This window comes from Bombina bombina, chromosome 1, assembly GCF_027579735.1.
Source record: "Bombina bombina isolate aBomBom1 chromosome 1, aBomBom1.pri, whole genome shotgun sequence".
NCBI lineage: Eukaryota > Metazoa > Chordata > Amphibia > Anura > Bombinatoridae > Bombina > Bombina bombina.
The window spans coordinates 1344614471-1344629668 of NC_069499.1; the positions used below are offsets into that span (position 1 = coordinate 1344614471).

The 15198-nt window shown below is 45.4% G+C and overlaps 1 protein-coding gene across 1 annotated transcript in view; it reads right to left on the bottom strand.

The window, feature by feature from the left end:
• Positions 1 to 280: 280 nt before the first annotated feature.
• The window catches only part of LOC128649527 (anillin), a 474010-nt gene continuing 459092 nt past the window's right edge, over positions 281 to 15198 (bottom strand). The window contains exons 19-22 of the mRNA XM_053702862.1: positions 1368 to 1397; positions 1259 to 1280; positions 649 to 758; positions 281 to 449 (exon numbers count right to left, since the gene is read on the bottom strand). Of these exons, the coding sequence (XP_053558837.1) occupies positions 357 to 449; positions 649 to 758; positions 1259 to 1280; positions 1368 to 1397 (255 nt within the window). The 3' untranslated portion in view covers positions 281 to 356. The remainder of the gene's footprint in view (positions 450 to 648; positions 759 to 1258; positions 1281 to 1367; positions 1398 to 15198) is intronic.

Below are 15198 nucleotides of genomic sequence, written 5' to 3' on the forward strand. Positions count from 1 at the left end.
CTCGAGAATTATATTAACGCTCTCATATGGGAAAAAGCTCTCAGGAGAACTCTCTTTGCTACCCCACAAAACAAAGCAATCACTCCACAATCTGACATAACAGTTTGCCAGAGGCAGCTTCACACCGCCGGATGGAAAACAAGCAGCAAAGTGTGCGTGACACAAAACAGAAACCCACATTGCCCTTAATGGTGCTTTTAAAAGTAACCCATAACATAGGAAGAAAAAACTAAAACGTATATGTATATAACAACAAAGATTACAGATGAAACCGTCACCCACTTTGCTCCATGACCACTACACTACAAGCACAAAGATGTTAATTTCAGCAAAAATTAAAACCTCGCTAGTTTATCCTACAGAAAAAAGGAAGGATGCAAGAATTTGGTAACAACCTTATCCTGAAAATGATTTCCAAGTATGCGCCCGACTTTGCCTTCCAATTTCATCTAGAAAGAGAGTAGCAGGGGAAGTGTGAAACCGAAAGAAAGATTGGAAAAAAAAGTTTTAGGGAAGATTTCAGAGTATAAGGGCTACTCTTTACACTCACACTATTGTTGGGGCATCATATTCATAATGGCTGTGGGAGCCTTACCCAGTGCTAGCATAACTTAACAGCTGATGAGTCCAACTACCAACAATGCCTACCTTTTCCAAGGAAAACTTGAATTTGCCCAACGATTCCAAAGATAATGTCAGAGACCCAACCATGAGGAAGTTACTGGATCTCAGAATACTGCCAATTGCGGGACTGCAGGCTAGATGTCAGAGAATGAGAAGAGAAAAAAAGTTCACAGGGTTCATCTCAACATTAAAAGGGACAGTCTAGACCAAAATTGTTAACGTTTAAAAAGAGGGAAAATGCCTTTACTACCCATTCCCCAGCTTTGCACAACCAACATTGTTATATTAATATACTTTATATAATTTAAACCTCTAAATGTCTGCCTGTTTCTAAGCTACTAAATATGGCCCACATGAACAAGACTGCTAGTTCATGTGGGCCCTATATACAACATTGTGCTGATGCCCGGGGAGTTATTTAAGAGTCGACACAACACAGCACTAATTGGCTAAAATGCACGTCAATACAGACAAATAAGAAGTCATGTGATCAGGGGGCTGTCAGAAGATGCTTAGATACAAGGTAATCACAGAGGTAAAAAGTGCATTACCATAACAGTACACAAAATGCTGGTGTAGACTGTCCTTTAAGTATAAATCATGTTCCTCCATCAAAACCATAAATATGACTCACCTGGAGAGTTAAGGGTGGATTTCTGTATGAGAGAGCAAGAGAGACATTAACAGAACATGAATCATGGTTAAATACACACGAAAAAATATAAACCAAAAACACAACTTACTCTCGAGCCAAGCAGCTTTTTTGGAGTGATCTAGGAATAAATTAAAAAACCATTAGATAATGAAGAAACAAAATTTATGCTTACCTGATAAATTTTTCTTTCCGGGCATGGAACTTCAGTCCACAACTTCATTCCAATAACTAGTGGGATATTCTGCTCCTGGCCAGCAGGAGGAGGCAAAGAGCACCCCAGCAAAGCTGTTAAGTGTAACTTCCCTTACCCATAATCTCCAGTCATTCAGCCGAAGGAAAATAGAAAAAGAAGAAACAAGGGTATAGAGGTGCCTGAGGTTTACTCAAAAATACTGCAGAATTAAAATTGAAAGAGGGCGGGTTCGTGGACTCTCCATGCACGAAAAGAAAGAAAACAAAAATGTATGTTTACCTGATAAATTTTCTTTCCTGTAGCATGGAGAGTCCACAACTTCATTCCAATTACTAGTGGGAACCAATACCACCGCTTGAAGAACCTTTCTCCAAAAAAGAAGCTTCAGCCGAGGCGAAAGTATCAAATTTGTAGGAAGACGTTCCTTATGGGAAAAAGTATTGGGACAAAAAGGAGGAACAACAATTTCCTGATTAATATTTCGATCCGACACAACCTTAGGGAGAAAACCCAGCTTAGTACGAAGCCTTATCCGCATGAAAAATAAGGTAAGGGGAATCACACTGCAGAGCCGAAAGCTAAGAAACTCTGCGAGTAGAAGTAGCAAGAAACAAGCAAAACCTTCCAAGATACTCTAATATCAACAGAATGCATCAGCTCAAAAAACGGACCAAGGTAAAGACTCCAAGGAGGAGCAACAGGTTTAAAACACAGGCCTGATTCTGACCACGGCCTGAACAAAAGCTTGGACATCTGGCAAATCTGTCAGACATTTGTGCAAAAGAAGAGACAGTGCAGAAATCTGACCCTTCAGAGTGCTGACTGACAAACCTTTCTCCAGGCCATCCTGAAGAAAAGAAAAAATGCGGGGAATCCTCACTCGACTCCAGGAGAAACCCTTAGATTTGCACCAATAAAGGTATTTACGCCATACCTTATGATAAATCTTGCGAGTAACAGGTTTATGAATCTGAAGCATGGTATCAATGACTGACTCAAAAAAAAACATGTCTAGCCAAAACTAGGTGTTCAATCTGCAAGCAGTTAACTTCAGAAAATCTAGATTTGGATGGAGGAAGGGACCCTGAAGTAGAAGGACCATCCACAGAGGTAACCGCCAAGGTGGAAGAGATGACATCTCACCAGATCCTGCGAGGCCATGCAGGAGCTATTAGAATTACTGATGCTCTCCCTCCTGTTTGATACGAGCAATGATTCGTGGATGGAGAGCAAACGGATATGCCAGAGAAGTTCCAAGCAACTACCAGAGTATCAGAGCGGCCTGAGGATCTCTTGACCTTGAACCGTACATTGGAAGCTTGGCATTTTGACAAGACGCCATCAGATCCAACTCAGGAAACCCCCACCTGAGGGTTATCTTTGATGGATGGAAAGCCCACTCCCCAGGATGAAAGGTCTGTCTGCTCAGAAAATCCGCCTCCCAGTTGTCCACCCCTGGAATGTGGATGGCAGATAGGAGACGGTCGTGAGCTTCCGCCCACTGCAGAATGCGAGTCACCTCCTTCATAGCTAAGGAACTCAGAGTTCCTCCCTGGTGGTTGATGTAAACCACTGAGGTGATGTTGTCCGACTGGAATCTGATTGAGGCCAAGCTGTCAACTCCAAGATGTTTATCGGAAGAAAAGACCACCATGACAGAGTCTCATGTTAGGGGATCCAGATCTATCCTCTGCGAGAGATCCGAGTGGTCTCTCTTCCATTGACTGAGCATGCAAAACTGCAGAGTTCTCAGATGGAAGCTGAGCAAAATAAATGTTGTCCATGTAAGCAACCATGATGCCAATCACCTCCATGCATTGAGCCACTGATGGGCAAACAGAAGACTAGAGAGAAAGGCAGGCAGAAAGAAGTTTGGATTTTCTGACATCCAAACATTTTCATGGATAGAGCATCTATAATTGTTCCCAAGAAACACACCCTTGAGTCTGGTACTAGGGAACTTTTTTCCAGTTTCACTTTCCACCTGTGGGAACGTGGAATAGACAACATGTCTGTATGAGATCTTGCTAGTTGAAAAGATGACGCCGGAACTAAGATGCCATCCAGGTAAGGCGCCACCGCTATTCCCTGAGATCTGACCAGTCAAGAGAGCCCCCAGAACCTTTGTGAATATTCTGGGAGCCATAGCAAGACCAAAAGGAAGCACAATAAACTGGAAGTGCCTGTCCAGGAAAGCAAACCGGTGATGATCCCTGTGAATGGGAACATGAAGATACACATCCTTCAGATCTATGGTCGTCATAAACTGACTTTTCTGAACCAATGGAAGAATGGAACTAATAGTTTCCATCTTGAAGGACGGAACCCTGAGGAATTTGTTGAGGCAATTTAGGTCTAGGATGGGACGGAAAGTTCCCTCCTTTTTGGAAACCACAAAGATTTGAATAGAATCCTTGACCCCGTTACTCTACAGGAACAATTACTCCCAGGGAGGATATGTCCTCTACACAGTTTAAGAAGGCCTCCCTCTTTACCTGGTATGTAAATCTTGACAGGAGAAATCTGCCCCTTGGAGGGCAAGACTTGAATCCGTTTCTGTAACCCTGGGATACTATGTCCACAACCCAAGGATCTGGGACATCGCATATCCAAGCCTGCCGAAAAAGAGAAAGCCTGCCCCCCACTTGATCGAAAATTGGATCGGGCGGACCCTTCATGACTATTTAGAATCAGTGGAAGGCTTCTTGGTTTGCATCCCCTTATTCCAAGGCTTAATGCCTCTCTCTTTATCTGGTTTACAGATAACCTGGAAAGGTAAAACCTTCCCCTGGGAGGACAACCCTTAAATTCTAACCTGTATCCCTGAGAAAAAATGTCCACCGCCCACGGGTCCGGAACGTCTCTTAACCAAACCTGGGCGAAATGAAAAAGTCTGCCCCCCTACTTGATCCAAGCATGGATCGGGGGTAACCCCTTCATGTAGATTTAGAGTCGGCTGCAGGCTTCTTGATCCACTTTCCCTTACTCCAGAACTGATTCGGCTTCCAGGATGGCTTATTATTATCCTGTTTGTCCCTTTGGTTTGCTTCTCTTATCCTGGGGCAGAAAAGACCCTTTCCCGCCAGTAATATCAGAAATTATTTCCGCCAAACCCGGTCTAAATAATGTCTTCCCCCTTATAAGGAAGAGCCAGCAATTTAACAGACGAAATGTTGGCTGACCAAGGCTTTAACCATAAAGCCCGCCTAGCCAAAATGGCAAAACTTGAGGCCTTAGCCACCAATCTGAGGACCTGCAGGACCGGGTCAGCAATATAGTAATAGGTGAACTTGAGAGCTCTTATCCTGTCCTGGATCTCATTTAGACGCAGTAGAGAATCCGTCAATGCCTCAAACGAGGCCGCACTAGTTACCGTGGCAATACATACCACTGGTTGCCATTGAAGACCAAGATGTACATAAAACTTTTTTAAATCCATTGGATCTTTAAGCAACTATCCTCAATAGGAATAGTAGCTCTCTTGCCCAAAGTAGAAATGGCACCCTCTACCTTGGGTACGGCAGCCTAAACATCCGAGACGGTGTAAAAGCCAATCCTGGCTTCTCCGACTCATGGGCTATAATCTCCTTAGCCCTACCCGGTAACGGAAAAAACTCCCAAGAGGAAGGAACATCAAAAAACTATTATGTTTATTGGACTTCTTAGGCATAACTACCGCCGGAGTCTGAGTTATCCAAAGTAGCTAAAACCTCCTATAATAGTAACTGGAGGTGTTCCAGCTGAAACCTGAAGGAAGATCCTTCACCATCAGAGAAGGGCATTACACTGTCTGAATCTGAAATTTTACCCTCCAAGTGTGAGTTCTCCTCATCCTCAGATCTTAGAGGAACCTGAGGGTCAGAATTAGTAACAGACACCCTAGTCTCTGAATTTTTATATTTCCTCTTGAGCTTCCCTGAAAACCTGGGAAACTCGGCCAAAATTGCAGATACCGCTGAGGATATCTGTGCAGAAATCTCTGCCTTTAAAAATGCTACACTGGGAGTGAGAGAGGGACTGGGACGAAATAGGAGAAGGCCCTGGTAACACCTGGACAGCCTCCTCCTGAGAGACATTAGGCTCCACATTAAAGAACTTATATTTACCCTTCAATGCCTGTATAAGACAGGAAGAACAGAACTGCATAGGGGCTGCAATTTGTGCATCTAAACACAATAAACAAGGATTAGATTGAGCGGATTCCTGATCCATATCAGACATGTCTGGTTATTACCCCAGCCAACCGAAAACTGTTAGCGCTCTTCAGCTAAAAAATAAAACTTAGATTGAAAAAGAACCAACGCAAATACATTTATTTAGGAAAATTTTTAACCTCCAGCTTAGTCTCCCTCCGCACCTCAGTACACCGAGGTGTCCTTACAACCACCTGAAGCGGAACTCCAACTTCTATGTGCTCCCTTCCCTCACCACGCAGCCGTATATGCTAACAGCCTCAGCAGCGAAAAGAGCTAGGACAGCAAGCCTGATGACGTAAGCAGACGTCTGGAAGGCACGAAAACCTCCCGCGGATGATGAGGAGAGGGCGTGGTTATAACTTAAACCGCCCGTCGGAAGAGAAATGCAAACTAAACATCAGCGCAGTGCCCCTACACAAAACTAGCCCTCAATTAAACACAAAATGTCCATACTGACTCTCCTAAACATACTGTGCCTGCACCATGTCAAAGCGAACCCTTACCCCAGGTATGAGCCAACATCGTCCTTAGTATATCCCCGCAGGGAATCTTAAGTGCACCTCTCCCCTAGGAAGACCCACACTTACTTGCTCAGCTGTCAGACATGAAGACAGCTCCTAAGTATGAGAGGACACCACTTCCTCACAGAGACTAGGTCCAGAGCAGATAGCAAAGTAACTGAGATATCGGAGGTCAGGGCAGCGTAAGTGAAGAAAGCACAGCAAGCACCACTTTGCAAGTTCTCCACTGCTTTAAAGCCACCACAGCTCGACTGCTTGCTTGAAGTACTCCATCTTCACCCAAAAAATAATTTTAACCTCAACTTCACCTCCTCCATGCACTTAGAGGCAAGGAGAATGGCTGGGGTTTATGCGTAGGGAAGTGATACATAACAGTTTTTACTGAGGTGCTCTTAGCCTCCTCCTGCTGGCGAGGAGTGGTATTCCCAACAGTAATTAAGATGAACCTGTGCACATCTTTACATATACATATATATATATATATATATATATATATATATATATATATATATATATATATATATAATATGTATGTATTATCAAGCAAGCAACAAAGGGGGAAGCAAATGCTAGTTATCGGAGCCACAAAGGGTAAAAGTGTGTGATAAACATCCACCCTTGTAAAGGCCAAGTACGGCTATTGGTGCAGATCCTATATAATATGTCAAGAATTTCTAAAGAAAGAAAAGAACAAGGTACTTGTTTCAAAAAAGACAGGGATTAAAGCACTCTTTTTCAACAGGAAAAACTAGGCTCCATTGTTAAAGTAGACATAGTAACAATTTATTAGTGTAACAATTCAGTTTCAAGACACACCGCATCCCTCACAGTAACAATGTGCAACTATAAAGTTATATTAATATAACTTTATAGTTGCACATTGTTACTGTGAGGGATGTGGTGTGTCTTGAAACCGAATTGTTACACTAATAAATTGCAACTATGTCTACTTTAACAATGGAGCCTAGTTTTTCCTGCTGAAAAAAAGTGCTGTAATCCCTGTCTTTTTTGAAAAAAGTACCTTGTTCTTTTCTTTCTTTAGAAATTCTTGACATATACATACATATACACAATATATATATACATACATATATATATATATATATATATATATATATACATATATATATATATATATGTATATAGGTGGCCCTCGATTTACGCCGGTTTAATTTGCGCCGTTTCAGAATAACAACCTTTTTTTCAGTCATGTGACTGCTATTGAAAAGCATTCAGAAGCATTGCATTAATTAAAATAGCCAGTAGGTGGAGCAGTTTGCTTGTGTTGCAGCAAATATATGCAAAGCCAAGCACAGAAACAGGCTGGAATTAGTCTAGCTAGACATTAGCTATCTAACAGCTTTAATGGGAACAAGATCTTCCTGTCTATAAATCAGTCCAGATTGGAATGCATAGAAAAAACTGTTTGCAGAAAAATGCAAGTAAAGTCCGTGTTGTGTGATTATTTCATAAGGTTTATAATGCAGTTTAGCAAATGTTTTTGTTCATTTAACAAGATCTTCCTGTCTATAAATCAGTCCAGATTGGAATGCATAGAAAAAACTGTTTGCAGAAAAATGCAAGTAAAGTCCGTGTTGTGTGATTATTTCATAAGGTTTATAATGCAGTTTAGCAAATGTTTTTGTTCATTTAACTTAGTTTAATTATATATTCTGTGTTGTGTGATTATTTGATACTGTTTATAATAATGTTCAGCATTTAAAGTCTTCATTTCAAAGCTTTAAAAATAATGTATTAGGTGTTACTTATGACAATTTTGAGAGGGGGTTGGAACCTAACTCGCTCACTTCCCATTGACTTACATTATAAACTGTGTTTCGATTTACAACCATTCCTTCTGGAACGAGAGAGAGAGAGAACGAGAGAACGAGAGAGAGAGAGAACGAGAGAGAGAGAGAACGAGAGAGAGAGAGAACGAGAGAGAGAGAGAGAACGAGAGAGAGAGAGAACGAGAGAGAGAGAGAACGAGAGAGAGAGAGAACGAGAGAGAGAGAGAGAGAACGAGAGAGAGAGAGAACGAGAGAGAGAGAGAGAACGAGAGAGAGAGAGAGAGAGAACGAGAGAGAGAGAGAGAGAGAACGAGAGAGAGAGAGAGAACGAGAGAGAGAGAGAACGAGAGAGAGAGAGAACGAGAACGAGAGAGAACGAGAGAGAGAGAGAACGAGAACGAGAGAGAGAGAGAACGAGAACGAGAGAGAGAGAACGAGAGAGAGAGAGAACGAGAACGAGAGAGAGAGAACGAGAACGAGAGAGAGAACGAGAACGAGAGAGAGAGAACGAGAACGAGAACGAGAGAGAGAACGAGAACGAGAACGAGAGAGAGAACGAGAACGAGAGAGAGAACGAGAACGAGAGAGAGAACGAGAACGAGAGAACGAGAACGAGAGAGAGAACGAGAGAGAGAACGAGAACGAGAGAACGAGAACGAGAGAACGAGAACGAGAGAGAGAACGAGAGAGAGAACGAGAACGAGAGAACGAGAACGAGAGAAAGAGAACGAGAGAGAGAACGAGAGAGAGAACGAGAGAGAGAACGAGAGAGAGAACGAGAGAGAGAACGAGAGAGAGAACGAGAGAGAGAACGAGAGAGAGAACGAGAGAGAGAACGAGAGAGAGAGAGAGAACGAGAACGAGAGAGAGAGAACGAGAGAGAACGAGAACGAGAACGAGAGAGAGAACGAGAACGAGAGAGAGAACGAGAACGAGAGAGAGAACGAGAACGAGAGAGAGAACGAGAACGAGAGAGAGAGAACGAGAACGAGAGAGAGAGAACGAGAACGAGAGAGAGAACGAGAGAACGAGAACGAGAGAGAGAACGAGAGAACGAGAACGAGAGAGAGAACGAGAACGAGAGAACGAGAACGAGAGAACGAGAGAGAACGAGAACGAGAGAGAACGAGAACGAGAACGAGAGAGAGAACGAGAACGAGAGAGAGAACGAGAACGAGAGAGAGAACGAGAACGAGAGAGAGAACGAGAACGAGAGAGAGAACGAGAACGAGAGAGAGAACGAGAACGAGAGAGAGAGAACGAGAGAACGAGAACGAGAGAGAGAACGAGAGAGAGAACGAGAGAGAGAACGAGAACGAGAGAACGAGAACGAGAGAGAGAACGAGAGAGAGAACGAGAACGAGAGAACGAGAACGAGAGAACGAGAACGAGAGAGAGAACGAGAGAGAGAACGAGAACGAGAGAGAGAACGAGAGAGAGAACGAGAGAGAGAACGAGAGAGAGAACGAGAGAGAGAGAGAACGAGAGAGAGAGAGAACGAGAACGAGAGAGAACGAGAACGAGAACGAGAGAGAGAACGAGAACGAGAGAGAGAACGAGAACGAGAGAGAGAACGAGAACGAGAACGAGAACGAGAGAGAGAACGAGAACGAGAGAGAGAACGAGAGAGAGAGAACGAGAACGAGAGAGAGAGAACGAGAACGAGAGAACGAGAACGAGAGAGAGAACGAGAGAACGAGAACGAGAGAGAGAACGAGAGAGAGAACGAGAACGAGAGAACGAGAACGAGAGAACGAGAACGAGAGAACGAGAACGAGAGAGAGAACGAGAGAGAGAACGAGAGAGAGAACGAGAGAGAGAATGAGAACGAGAGAGAGAGAATGAGAACGAGAGAGAATGAGAACGAGAGAGAATGAGAACGAGAGAGAATGAGAACGAGAGAGAATGAGAACGAGAGAGAATGAGAACGAGAGAGAACGAGAGAGAATGAGAACGAGAGAGAACGAGAACGAGAGAGAATGAGAACGAATGAGAACGAGAGAGAACGAGAGAGAGAGAACGAGAGAGAGAGAACGAGAGAGAGAGAACGAGAGAGAGAGAACGAGAGAGAGAACGAGAACGAGAGAGAGAGAACGAGAACGAGAGAACGAGAACGAGAGAGAGAGAACGAGAACGAGAGAGAGAACGAGAGAGAGAGAATGAGAACGAGAGAGAACGAGAACGAGAGAGAGAGAACGAGAACGAGAACGAGAGAGAGAGAACGAGAACGAGAGAGAGAACGAGAGAGAGAGAATGAGAACGAGAGAGAACGAGAACGAGAGAGAACGAGAACGAGAGAGAACGAGAGAGAGAACGAGAACGAGAACGAGAGAGAACGAGAACGAGAGAGAACGAGAGAGAGAACGAGAACGAGAGAGAGAGAACGAGAACGAGAGAGAGAGAACGAGAACGAGAACGAGAGAGAGAGAACGAGAGAACGAGAACGAGAGAGAGAACGAGAGAGAGAACGAGAGAGAGAACGAGAGAGAGAACGAGAGAGAGAACGAGAGAGAGAACGAGAGAGAGAACGAGAACGAGAGAGAGAGAATGAGAACGAGAGAGAATGAGAATGAGAACGAGAGAGAATGAGAACGAGAACGAGAGAGAGAGAAGGAGAACGAGAGAGAGAACGAGAGAGAGAACGAGAGAGAGAACGAGAGAGAGAACGAGAGAGAGAACGAGAGAGAGAACGAGAGAGAGAACGAGAGAGAGAACGAGAACGAGAGAGAACGAGAACGAGAGAGAGAACGAGAACGAGAACGAGAGAGAGAACGAGAACGAGAACGAGAACGAGAGAGAGAACGAGAGAGAAGGAGAACGAGAGAGAACGAGAACGAGAGAGAACGAGAACGAGAGAGAGAACGAGAACGAGAACGAGAACGAGAGAGAGAACGAGAGAGAAGGAGAACGAGAGAGAACGAGAACGAGAGAGAACGAGAACGAGAACGAGAACGAGAACGAGAACGAGAGAGAGAACGAGAGAGAGAACGAGAGAGAGAACGAGAGAGAGAACGAGAGAGAGAACGAGAGAGAGAACGAGAGAGAGAACGAGAGAGAGAACGAGAGAGAGAACGAGAACGAGAGAGAGAGAGAGAGAGAACGAGAGAGAGAACGAGAGAGAGAACGAGAGAGAGAACGAGAACGAGAGAGAGAGAGAGAGAGAACGAGAGAGAGAGAGAGAGAACGAGAGAGAGAGAACGAGAGAGAGAGAACGAGAGAGAACGAGAACGAGAGAGAACGAGAACGAGAGAGAACGAGAACGAGAGAGAACGAGAACGAGAACGAGAGAGAGAACGAGAACGAGAGAGAGAACGAGAACGAGAGAGAGAACGAGAGAGAATGAGAACGAGAGAGAATGAGAACGAGAGAGAATGAGAACGAGAGAGAATGAGAACGAGAGAGAATGAGAACGAGAGAGAATGAGAACGAGAGAGAGAGAACGAGAGAGAGAACGAGAGAGAGAACGAGAGAGAGAACGAGAGAGAGAACGAGAACGAGAGAGAGAACGAGAACGAGAGAGAGAACGAGAGAGAGAACGAGAACGAGAGAGAGAACGAGAGAGAGAACGAGAGAGAGAACGAGAGAGAGAACGAGAGAGAGAACGAGAGAGAGAACGAGAGAGAGAACGAGAGAGAGAACGAGAGAGAGAACGAGAGAGAGAACGAGAGAGAGAACGAGAGAGAGAACGAGAGAGAGAACGAGAGAGAGAACGAGAACGAGAGAGAGAGAATGAGAACGAGAGAGAGAACGAGAGAGAGAACGAGAGAGAGAACGAGAGAGAGAACGAGAACGAGAGAGAGAGAATGAGAACGAGAGAGAACGAGAACGAGAGAGAACGAGAACGAGAGAGAACGAGAGAGAACGAGAACGAGAACGAGAGAGAACGAGAACGAGAGAGAGAACGAGAACGAGAGAGAGAACGAGAACGAGAGAGAGAACGAGAACGAGAGAGAGAGAACGAGAGAGAGAGAACGAGAGAGAGAGAGAGAACGAGAGAACGAGAACGAGAGAACGAGAACGAGAGAGAGAACGAGAGAGAGAACGAGAACGAGAACGAGAGAGAGAACGAGAGAGAGAACGAGAGAGAGAAAGAGAGAGAGAACGAGAGAGAGAACGAGAACGAGAGAGAGAGAATGAGAACGAGAGAGAATGAGAATGAGAACGAGAGAGAATGAGAACGAGAACGAGAGAGAGAGAAGGAGAACGAGAGAGAAGGAGAACGAGAGAGAAGGAGAACGAGAGAGAACGAGAACGAGAGAGAGAACGAGAACGAGAGAGAGAACGAGAGAGAATGAGAACGAGAGAGAGAGAACGAGAGAGAGAGAGAGAACGAGAGAACGAGAACGAGAGAACGAGAACGAGAGAGAGAACGAGAGAGAGAATGAGAACGAGAGAGAGAGAACGAGAGAGAGAGAGAGAACGAGAGAGAGAACGAGAGAGAGAACGAGAGAGAGAACGAGAGAGAGAGAGAGAACGAGAGAGAGAGAGAGAGAACGAGAGAGAACGAGAACGAGAGAGAGAGAACGAGAGAGAACGAGAACGAGAGAGAACGAGAACGAGAGAGAACGAGAACGAGAGAGAGAACGAGAACGAGAGAGAGAACGAGAACGAGAGAGAGAACGAGAGAGAGAACGAGAACGAGAGAGAGAACGAGAACGAGAGAGAGAACGAGAACGAGAACGAGAGAGAGAACGAGAGAGAGAACGAGAGAGAACGAGAGAGAACGAGAGAGAGAACGAGAGAGAGAACGAGAGAGAGAACGAGAGAGAGAACGAGAACGAGAGAGAGAGAGAGAGAGAACGAGAGAGAGAACGAGAGAGAGAACGAGAGAGAGAACGAGAGAGAGAGAACGAGAGAGAGAGAGAGAGAACGAGAGAGAACGAGAACGAGAGAGAACGAGAACGAGAGAGAACGAGAACGAGAGAGAACGAGAACGAGAGAGAACGAGAACGAGAGAGAACGAGAACGAGAACGAGAGAGAGAACGAGAACGAGAGAGAGAACGAGAACGAGAGAGAGAACGAGAACGAGAGAGAGAACGAGAACGAGAGAGAGAACGAGAACGAGAACGAGAGAGAGAACGAGAGAGAGAACGAGAGAGAGAACGAGAGAGAACGAGAGAGAGAACGAGAGAGAGAGAGAGAGAACGAGAGAGAACGAGAACGAGAGAGAGAACGAGAACGAGAGAGAGAACGAGAACGAGAGAGAGAACGAGAACGAGAACGAGAGAGAGAACGAGAGAGAGAACGAGAGAGAACGAGAGAGAGAACGAGAGAGAGAACGAGAGAGAGAACGAGAGAGAGAACGAGAGAGAGAGAGAGAGAACGAGAGAGAACGAGAACGAGAGAGAACGAGAACGAGAGAGAACGAGAACGAGAGAGAACGAGAACGAGAGAGAACGAGAACGAGAGAGAACGAGAACGAGAGAGAACGAGAACGAGAACGAGAGAGAGAACGAGAACGAGAGAGAGAACGAGAACGAGAGAGAGAACGAGAACGAGAGAGAGAACGAGAACGAGAGAGAGAACGAGAACGAGAACGAGAGAGAGAACGAGAGAGAGAACGAGAGAGAACGAGAGAGAGAACGAGAGAGAGAGAACGAGAGAGAGAGAGAGAGAGAGAACGAGAGAGAACGAGAACGAGAGAGAACGAGAACGAGAGAGAACGAGAACGAGAGAGAACGAGAACGAGAGAGAACGAGAACGAGAGAGAACGAGAACGAGAGAGAACGAGAACGAGAACGAGAGAGAGAACGAGAACGAGAGAGAGAACGAGAACGAGAGAGAGAACGAGAACGAGAGAGAGAACGAGAACGAGAGAGAGAACGAGAACGAGAGAGAGAACGAGAACGAGAGAGAGAACGAGAACGAGAGAGAGAACGAGAACGAGAGAGAGAACGAGAGAGAGAACGAGAGAGAGAACGAGAGAGAGAACGAGAGAGAGAACGAGAGAGAGAACGAGAGAGAGAGAGAGAGAGAACGAGAGAGAGAACGAGAGAGAGAACGAGAGAGAGAGAACGAGAGAGAGAGAACGAGAGAGAGAGAGAACGAGAGAGAACGAGAACGAGAGAGAACGAGAACGAGAGAGAACGAGAACGAGAGAGAACGAGAACGAGAGAGAACGAGAACGAGAGAGAACGAGAACGAGAGAGAGAACGAGAACGAGAGAGAGAACGAGAACGAGAGAGAGAACGAGAACGAGAGAGAGAACGAGAACGAGAGAGAGAACGAGAACGAGAGAGAGAACGAGAACGAGAGAGAGAACGAGAACGAGAGAGAATGAGAACGAGAGAGAATGAGAACGAGAGAGAATGAGAACGAGAGAGAATGAGAACGAGAGAGAATGAGAACGAGAGAGAGAACGAGAGAGAGAACGAGAGAGAGAACGAGAGAGAGAGAACGAGAGAGAGAACGAGAGAGAGAACGAGAGAGAGAACGAGAGAGAGAACGAGAGAGAGAACGAGAGAGAGAACGAGAGAGAGAACGAGAACGAGAGAGAGAACGAGAACGAGAGAGAGAACGAGAACGAGAGAGAGAACGAGAACGAGAGAGAGAACGAGAACGAGAGAGAGAACGAGAGAGAGAACGAGAGAGAGAACGAGAGAGAGAACGAGAGAGAGAACGAGAGAGAGAACGAGAGAGAGAACGAGAGAGAGAACGAGAGAGAGAACGAGAGAGAGAACGAGAGAGAGAGAACGAGAGAGAGAACGAGAACGAGAGAGAGAACGAGAACGAGAGAGAGAACGAGAACGAGAGAGAGAGAGAACGAGAACGAGGAGAACGAGAACGAGAGAGAGAACGAGAACGAGAGAACGAGAACGAGAGAACGAGAACGAGAGAGAACGAGAACGAGAGAGAGAACGAGAGAGAGAACGAGAATGAGAGAGAGAGAGAACGAGAACGAGAGAGAATGAGAACGAGAGAGAATGAGAACGAGAGAGAATGAGAACGAGAGAGAACGAGAGAGAACGAGAACGAGAGAGAACGAGAACGAGAGAGAACGAGAACGAGAGAACGAGAGAGAGAGAGAGAGAGAGAACGAGAGAGAGAGAGAGAGAGAACGAGAGAGAACGAGAACGAGAGAGAGAGAGAGAGAGAACGAGAGAGAGAACGAGAACGAGAGAGAGAACGAGAACGAGAGAGAGAACGAGAACGAGAGAGAGAACGAGAACGAGAGAGAGAGAGAGAACGAGAACGAGAGAGAACGAGAACGAGAGAGAA